Source organism: Gossypium hirsutum, chromosome D02, assembly GCF_007990345.1.
Source record: "Gossypium hirsutum isolate 1008001.06 chromosome D02, Gossypium_hirsutum_v2.1, whole genome shotgun sequence".
NCBI lineage: Eukaryota > Viridiplantae > Streptophyta > Magnoliopsida > Malvales > Malvaceae > Gossypium > Gossypium hirsutum.
This window is the reverse complement of record NC_053438.1, coordinates 70,340,394-70,349,886: the sequence shown is the minus strand read 5'-3', so window position 1 is coordinate 70,349,886 and position 9,493 is coordinate 70,340,394. Positions and strand designations below refer to the sequence as shown.

Below are 9,493 nucleotides of genomic sequence, written 5' to 3'. Positions count from 1 at the left end.
TAAGTTAAAAACCATAAAGTAGTTCTGCAAACATAACTTTCAGCACTTTCGAATTGGAAACCTTTCAGCTGTTTCAAACAAAGATTATCCCCTGTTTCCTCTGCACCTTTCAGCTGCTTTTAAAAGTTTCATCACTATCTTATAACTCAAATTGGAAGCCTTGAAAGGCTTGTTATTGAATGTAAATCAAATATGGAGGATGACCAGAATAGGGATTCTTTTCTTGATAGACATTAGAACAGTAGTTACTTAGGAATAGAAAAGAGATATATACCTAAATATATGGAAAAATATATAATATATTTAAATATAATATTAAAATAAATATACAGCTAAAACACCAGCAGCACCATGGAAAGCACCTAAACATTACTGATATGTACTCTGCCAATTTATGTTTTGAATAATATCCAAGCAAATAAATAAAACCCATCATAATGAAGCTTCAAATTCCACACAAGTCATAAAGAAAAAACTGAACACAGCTAAAAAAAATCAATATTAGTTATATGGAAAATTAATTAATATCTCAATACATTGCTTTATTCACTGATAAAGGAAGACTAAAAGAGTATAAATTCATCCTATGATGAACTAGCCCGTATAATGGTAGAGAGTCAGTAGTATTTGATTCGCTCATTCATCAGGATTCAAAATTTTTTACTTTGGCTTCATAAAAATTGAGCATGAGATGCGACCGCTATGACTTGATCCACAATACGAGTTACTTTATGGTTTGACTATTTCTCTAACCACCGCACCCTAATGTGTGTTGAGGTCGAAAATGTAGCCAAAGAAATAGCTTCATTGATGCACGAATATGGAAATCCAAATGGCAATACTTTGAGTAGCTCTTTTGCATGATCCAAGTAAACACTCGTGAAAGTAAGTAATACCATTCAGACCGACAATTGAAAACCCCTCCAAAGCTGCAATCAGATATCCCTTCCTTTATTCAAATCTATTCCTTACGTTGACAGCCATCAATCTAATTGCTCATTGATATTGAATCTTAAATTAATCCAACATACAAAGGGAGAATCAAATCCGCAAAATTACTTGAGCATCGAAGACTCAAGCCCAGCTGAATGACGCATCAAATTCATTCTATAATGTATTTAACGATCCTTTCAAAACACTTGCTTACTGGTTTAAAAATGTCCCGAAATCGTTCCATAAAACATAAGGATACCTCAATTGCTACCTTAACAACAAGTATGTCCAAACTTCAGAAACACCGTACACGATTGATATTGCTAGAAATCGACATCGTTGCTTTGTTTTTGTTGCCGTAATCTCACTCTGTTTTGTGTTGCGCAATTATCGTAATCTTGTCTCTGTTTGTCGTTAGATGCCGACTTTTAAGAACTGCTTCTAATCTTGTTAGTTCAACATGGAAGTACGTAAGATGATATATAAGCCCCCCATTACTTGTACAACAAGAAATAGGTTACTTGAGGGAGTCATATTTATAATCTGTCTATTTACTTTAGTAGATAAGTTTTGATTAATGGTTTTATATTTTATTACGTTGTAATAAACTAATTATTAATATAATATTTTATTTTATTAATATATATATATAAAAAAAAGTGTCTCAAGTAAATTGGAAGACTTTGTATATATAAATTTAAGCTTCTATTTTTATTTATATTAAAAAAAATAGTATAATAAAATAAAATAAAATAAAAAGGAAATAAATAATAAAGAAGAAGAAAAGAAAGGGTCACGTTAAATTTCATTCTTCACTTTGAGGTAATTACTGATCTAGTCCCTGAAGTAAATAGTCAGTCAAACATGAATTTCTTCTCTCTTTTTTTTTTTAAATAGTTTTTAGTAGTCAAATAATTTAATAAAGTTCCAGTGACCAAATGGTAATTTACTAACAAAGTGATCAATTTTATAGTTTACCCTTTTTAATAGTTAAAAACAAATTAATTAATTATTAAAATGGTAATAGTTGAAAATAATAATTTAATTTAACAAAATTTGAAATATATTCTATTTTTTTTAAAATTATAAATTTAGTAATTGTTTTAGTTTCATTTTAATATTATTCGTTTTCTTAGTATTATTATGGTTTCATTTAAAAATATTTTTTTATTAAAAATCCCACGATTCCTAGGGATTATTGATATATTTCGTAAGAGAATTATTTCTTTATATAAAAACCATTTTAATTATAAAAATCCAATTAAAACTGCATATATAAAGATATTTATCTACTAAATAACAAACTGGTTGAGCCCTTCTAGTGTATACTTCTATAATTTATTTCTCTTATTATAATGAATATTCATTTTATCTTGTGGATAATTACAATATCATCATCAGATTGGTCATATTAAAATGCATAATCAAAAAATTAAAATTTAGAAAAAATTATACATAATTTTAACACATTAAAATAAATGTTTTATTATTTTTTTTAATATACTTTTGTGATTTATTTACGATATATTTTGCATTAAATATAAATTTTTATTAGGAAATAAAAAAATCTAAATATATGAATGAGAACACTATTTAACTTTAAAAAAATTTATTTTTCTTTAATTTTAAATTAGTTAATCTATTATTTGGATTATTCAATTTTCAAGTTTGAATTGATTGCAAATATAAATTGATGTAAAAATCATTAGATCTTCGCAATTTTTGAAATTGGCAAATTGATCCTTTTATAAACTAAAAATTTCAAAACTATCTTCAAAATTTCAAAAATATTTATAGAAGTCTCAAAATTTTATAAAGATATTTAATTTTAAAAATAAAAATGATAAATAATAAATTAAAGCCTTAAATAACAAAATTCCAATCAATTTATTATACTAAGTTATCTTATTTTGCTTTGAAGAGTTCATAAATATATAATTCCAAATTTATGTTAACTCGAAAAGTTATTCAACTCGATTTAAACTCTTCAACTCAATTAAGATCAACACTCTGCCCTAGAGCAAGCATTTCACCTAAAGATCAAGTTATGAAAACAGGAGCTTTTTAAAAGTTTAAGAAACAGCAGAGATGAAAGGAGGTCCAATCCAAATTTACATCATTTATAACATTAAAATATCATAACATTAATAGATTACATGGGTTTAATCAGCCACACTTGACCTTAAGACAACCAAAGAGTTCTGTAACCAAGGCTATGAATGTTTAATTTTTGCATAAATTCAGCAAGAGTACCAAACTACCTATTATCTTACAAAATTCCAGACACAGTAAAAAAATTGCAGTTAGATGACTTAAACGTTTTTTAACTCGAGTAGGGACGAAGGGGAACAATACCATCTGCTCCTTCCTCCAAACAATGAGATTCCAGCTCCATTTGGTCGGTTGGAGATAGTCAATGCTCTTGATGCTGGCGCTGTAACTATCACAGGGAAACATCTTAAGTTTTAAAGTTCCTGAAACGAATGGCAACACTTAAGCGAAAGAGGTACTCACCTGGCAAAACCTCATGATTGGTGACCGTCATATAAGAATGGATGACAAATTCTATTCACAAGTAAAGAGACTACTTTGTTCTGACTGAGAAAGGTTGTCTTGGCTAGCACGCCGGATTGAACTTCCTGCAACTGTTGTAGATACAATGGTTTGGATGAGGTAGGAGCCATAGGCCCATAGGTTTGACATTGGTGGTCTTGCGCAGTTGTTCTCATCGGAGGCCTGCGACTGATTTGCATAGTTGGTTGCAATTCTATTTGCGGTATTTGCTGGTGGTTGCTCTAGAGGAGGAAGCTGGTAGGCCCAGTCGAGCTGCAATAATTTGAGTTCGTTCATGGTAAAGCTTTTGCCTTGATCTGTCTAATTGCTTTTTACCCTCATCATGAACCTCCATTTCATTGAAGAAACTAATTTGGTTCCATCTTAGAAACTGCATTGAATTAAAGCTCAAAGAACTCAAATTTTTGCTCCAGCTGTTAAATCTTAAAAGAGTCTGCATTTGCTTTTGCCTAAATTACTGCTTTTTATTAATGATGTTGTAAGTTGCCGGATTTGATCCTCTTCCTGGTCTGCAAGAGTTTGGCCTTCACTCAGCTGCTGAGAGTGCTGTTAGGCAGACGCTTTACTTTGTCAATGCTACTATCATCTTTTGTTTCTGTAGAGGTATGGCTCTCACTTTTACCTTCTTTAATCACATCTGCCAGAATAATAAGAAAATGAGAAGATAAAAGTACCCGTTTTTCCAAAATGCAGTTTTTATAATAACTTTTTATGTTTTAGTAGACACCATAAAGACATTGCTCTGTATCAAAATTCAAATTTCCAAGCTGCTATGCTTAACCTTATGGGACCAATTATTGCATCTAGCCCTCATGTATATTTTCAATCTGACTCGCGAAATATTTATATGTATTCCCACAAAATATTACTTAAAATTTCAGTACAATCAGCTTCTGAACAAAAAGTTCAAGGGAAAAGGAGAGAAAACCTGTGATTGTTCCATTTTCATTTACTGAATTAGATGTGACTGGTTGCTGAGGTTCACTCCTTTCTGATGGCTGTGAATCAGACACCATTTCTATATCATTTGATGCCTTTGTAGGCTGAGAAATCTCTCCACCAGAACTTGATTTAACTGGTTGTTGCTCATTCTTTGCTCCAGATGGAGAGCCAGAAACCGTCTCTACATTTTTCAATGCCTCTGTTGGTTCAGATAGCTCTGCCACTGGCTCTGATGCAGCTGCATCAGAAGGCTCATTCTTTTCTAATGGAACAGACTCGGACATTTCTACTTCCTTCACAACCTCTGTTCGTTGAGAAGACTCTTGTGCTGAGGTTTCCTTCCCACCAGTCTCCTCCGCAGAACTTGGTGGAACCTGGGATGCCAAGTTATCTGATCCCCTCATTACACCTGGTTCATGATCTTTTGATTGATTAGCCTTTTTAGCTTCCTTACTGGTTGCAGAAGTACCTGGCTCTTTCTTATCAGTGGATAGGCAATTAGGTGAAGCTGATGTCACCTTTTCTTCAGGAAGAGAAGTTTCAGCATTTTGGTCTGCATGGTTGCTCGATGAACTTTTCTGATCCAAACTGGGGTGGACTTGTCCTCCTTGAGGCTTTTGTTTTCTGAATTTTCGACATTCTGAGCATCCTGATTACCGGCATCATTGACAACACTGCCAAACTCTAACTCACATCAGATATAAGAGCCACAAAGTGGCAAGGAAATATAAGCTTGAGAAAAGGTTTACATACCTCTCAGAACCAGTTTGTTCCTTCTTGTCATCTGGTGGATCTTCCAAAAGAAAGCAGTTCCTTGCAGCCAGTTGAATGTTGGGAGAACTACCAGATAATGCTTTCAGTGAAGTCTGTGCTGAAGCAGCACCATTTTGGGCCCAGCAAGGCGTGCAAAGAATCCTGCTGCAGAGGAAGTAAAATTAGTTGTAACATATCAAAACAAATCGATAGATGAAAATAATGAAAAGTGGAATATGTCAAGAGAAAAGCTGCAAAGTCTACTTGAAGCAAAACATCTAGACTGAAGCAATGAAGATTGGTCATCATTAAGTATAGCATGAGCATAAGATAAAGGACTTTGTATGGCATAACAATCATTCACAAAGAAGTGGATTCAGAAAAAGACCTTGAAAAAGCTACTGCAATGGAGCAGAAAAAGCAAAATGCAGCATTTTGTGGTTCTGTCCTTCATTTATGACCAAGCATGGAAAATATGAATGTAAATCCAAGGACGCTTGGCACCAATTTCATTAAAATATATATATAAACAGACACATAAATAGAATCAAAAGACTAACATCTTTGGGGGTTAAGAAATCAGTACAAAGTGTTTAAGTAGGACCACATCAAGTCATGTCCTCAATCTTTTCCAATCAGCTTATTTAGCACATTGAAATAAAGCCATGTACATGCCTTCTGATTTGAATCAAACTTGATAAAGCCATTAAAAATTATTCAAACACAAATACATGATTCCCTGATATGCAACTCACCAATGCCATGACGGGGTTTCCCACATCAGCAAATGAGAGTGTACTCTCAGATGTTAAATTATAACCAACAGCTTCGAATGCCTCCCTTAGAGCCATAATTGCACAATTTTCTTTGGTGTCTTGTCCATCTTTTGCTTCATCCATTTCTTCTGGCTTTGATGTTTCTGGAGCACATTTTATGTCGGTTCCTGTTTCAGGTTTTGACATTTCCTCACTCTCTCTCTTTTCTTTCTCATCTTCAGGTTTTGAAGCATCCATGGGTGTAGTCTGGGTCTGGTCCTCTTGAGGAACCTGATCTTCCTGAGAAGTAGTCTTAGTCTCTGTTGCTTCAGAGACATCTTTAGGGACAGATGTTTCATCAGTCACTACAGCAGGTGCAGATGTTTCTTTGGAATTAGTGTCTATATTATCATCAGAATTAAAGAATACATCCTCAATTGGCATTTGAAGAAAGTGCAGTATGCATTGAGCTTTGGTTTTTGTCGCAACATGCTCTGCAATCTCATTCCAGTTTTCTTTATAAAGTTCTAGTGCCTCGAGAAGAAGGAGAGTTTCCTGATCTGTCCACTTCCCGCCGCTAAGGCCAGAGGCCTCACCAGGCTCCATGAGAATAAATCAGAAGAAGACATGCCAGAGCCAAACTTCCGGTTGTTAAAGCAATCAGTACATAAGTCAAAATCTGCCTGTCAAATACAAACATAGTTAGCATCATAAAGAAATGTAAGAATAAGTCAATAAATAAACATAAACCAATTTACTAAATTAGTTACGTTTGCCATTGTGATCATCCAATTCATACAAAGCTTCAAAGCTCATTACATTATTGTTGCAAGTAGAGCATCAAACATAGAACAAATAGTACAGATGGTGCAAAAGATTCATGTTGATTTCTTACATGCTGAAAACCTATTTCTACAACAGTCGGATGAGAAGCAGAAAGGCTTGTGGATTTTTCGTTACCGTTTGGCCTAAACAGAAGATGCATAAATTGGTAGAATTCCCTCTTGCTCTCTTAGGAACATAAAACTGAATATAACATGCATATGTAGATACAAAATACATATATCAATTCCACCCAGCATGATTTAATAACAACATAGGGAGAACCTGAACAGACATAATTGGTGCAGTTATTCTCTTGCATAGTGCACTAAATATTTTAAGGTTAAGACTTATTAGTCAAGTCACTATTCACGAACCTGCTTCTGGCAATGGTAGCGCTTCCGAGAGCAATCAGCTGAACAAGAGTTGCAATGGTAATCAACAGATGGTCCCTCAAGTCTCAACAAATCATCAAGAACTGCAGACTCTGGAAGAAACCCAGATGGCATAGATGGAGTTGAAAGGTTAGCTTGGGAACAACTGATGGGCGCGATTCAATCACCTCAAATGAAACAAATTTTCAAGCAAAGAATCCTTTTTCGCTATCCCGTCACAATCACCATCAGCACTGACCACGGCAGAATCACCTGGAGGGAATGGATGAAAGTTAATCAAACCCCAGTAGTCCAAGAACTCCAGTACTTCCTGCCTTGCATCCAAGTCGCCAACTTCAATATCTGGCAGATCTTTAGACTCAATTTGTACACTCGGATTTGCATGAAATTTCTTCATAATGCTATTACGTATCTCCAAGTACACATCAGGGGTACGCACTGGGGATTTCCCATTAAAGAATGAAGGTAATATACATTCCTCCACATGGTGAGCTTTTTTCCATGAAAACCATCCTGTGAGTACAAAAAAGGATGAAGACCAAAATTGACAACAATATCAAACACCAAAGAGTCTAATATTTCATTTTCTTCAATATTTACAACATCAAATTAAGAGGCTTCCATGAAAGCCAATTTATTCAGAGCCCTGGTCTGCACTCTGTTAATGAAAAACGTGAGCACAAGAAACTGTCCCGAATACTTATTATCATTTCCTTGTGAGAAAACCATAATATTAAAGAATTTAAAAAAGAATTAACATTTTCACATTTCATCCATTTCAAATCTTTCTGTTTACCGATCAAATGTATGAATAGCAACCATTCAAACCGCATTGACATTTAAGACTACAGTTGAATGAAAGCACTCTCAAGCAAATAAACATAATAAATCCTTATTATATAAGGACATTATCGCAGCATTCATAATATCATATAAGTCCAAACAAATAAAGAAAGAAAACTCTCTATTTAAGCACTCAATAAAACTTAAGAACTCACTATTTTTTCCCTGTTTCCATTTAATTAAGATTCAAGTCAAACTGAATTTAACTTCTAAATCAACAGGAAAAAAGTTCAATCTAATTTCACCAATTCACTAGCTCCCAAAGAAGAAATTCAGCTCACTTAAGTTCTAAAAGTAATCTTCGATTCCCTCCCTTTCGTACCCATTTTTTCCCAGCAAACAAACAAAGAAAAGAAAATTCACCGCAATGATTAGGAACCACGTGCGCATTACTGTCACGAGACCTAACAGCTTCAAACTCAGCTTCAATCTTAGCTTCCAAAGCCTCCAACTCTTCACTTGCCTTATTCAATTCCTCCAAATCTTCAGCCTTCACACTCTCTTTAACCAAATCCTCTCCTCAAGCTTCGCGCCACCGAATCCCGAGCCCAAACCCAAGGCTAGGTTTCCACTAGGCGCTCCTTGGCGAGCCCTAGTTAAAGGACCGTTATGGTTGATCGAAGAGTGGGAGATCAAGTTAGATGACTTCTCCCGTGTAGCCCGTTTCGACGGCGTCGATGATGAGCTGGACCCGGAAAGAGAATTAGCTTTCCTCTTTTGTGCTCCAGCTCGACGGCGAGTTGTTGCCGGCTCCAGCTCGGCTGAGCTCGGTCCAGCCGGTGAGTTCTCCGCGTCCCGGCGTTTCTCCTCCATCACCACGGGTCAGGAGATTAGTTTTCTAGAAGGCAAAAAAAAAATGGACTTTGAGTCGGTTCAGTGTGAAATTTGTTGCTGTGATTTTGCTATTGCCAGTTTAAGGTAATTGCTTCTTCCACGACTAACAACAGATAATTATCTGGTGTAGTAGCGGTTCAGCACTAGCCATAAGATCGCTAACTAAACTTGTAATCGATGCCGTTGAATGATTCGTCTGCCTTGAATGGTTGATGATAAGGGTGTTCGAATTTCGGTTAAAATTGAATTAATTTGATTAAACGATCGAATTTAGTTAATTGGTCGGTTAATCGAATTGATTTGATCGGAGTCAGTTAATAATTTTTTAGAAGTACGGTTAATGGTTAATTCGATTCAAAACTGGTCAGTTAACTAAATTAACCGAACTTAATAAATAATATTATAATATATAACTATTCGGTCAGTTCGGTTAATTCTTTGGAAGTATAAATTAATTGGTCGTTTAATTCAATTAATTTTTTATATGTTTTATACTTATTTTAACAAAAAAAACATATAAATTTTGATTAACCACCGAATTAACCGAAAAAGTTTGGTCGAATTTTTTTTTTTAAAAAAATTTAGTTCGATTAACGATTAAGGATTTAAAAGGGTCAGCTAATAGTAGTTCGGACCTAATTG

The 9,493-nt window shown here is 34.5% G+C and overlaps 1 protein-coding gene and 1 pseudogene across 1 annotated transcript in view; both read right to left on the bottom strand.

Annotated features, from left to right (window-relative positions):
- Nucleotides 1-984, bottom strand: part of LOC121214590 (uncharacterized) — a 2,558-nt gene extending 1,574 nt beyond the window's left edge. Inside the window, exons 1-2 of the mRNA XM_041088374.1 lie at nucleotides 973-984; nucleotides 33-113 (exon numbers count right to left, since the gene is read on the bottom strand). Coding sequence (XP_040944308.1) covers nucleotides 33-113; nucleotides 973-984 — 93 coding nt within the window. The remainder of the gene's footprint in view (nucleotides 1-32; nucleotides 114-972) is intronic.
- A 3,053-nt stretch (nucleotides 985-4,037) lies between these two features.
- Nucleotides 4,038-8,830, bottom strand: LOC121214589 (SWI/SNF complex subunit SWI3D-like; annotated as a pseudogene).
- Between the last annotated feature and the right edge of the window lie 663 nt (nucleotides 8,831-9,493).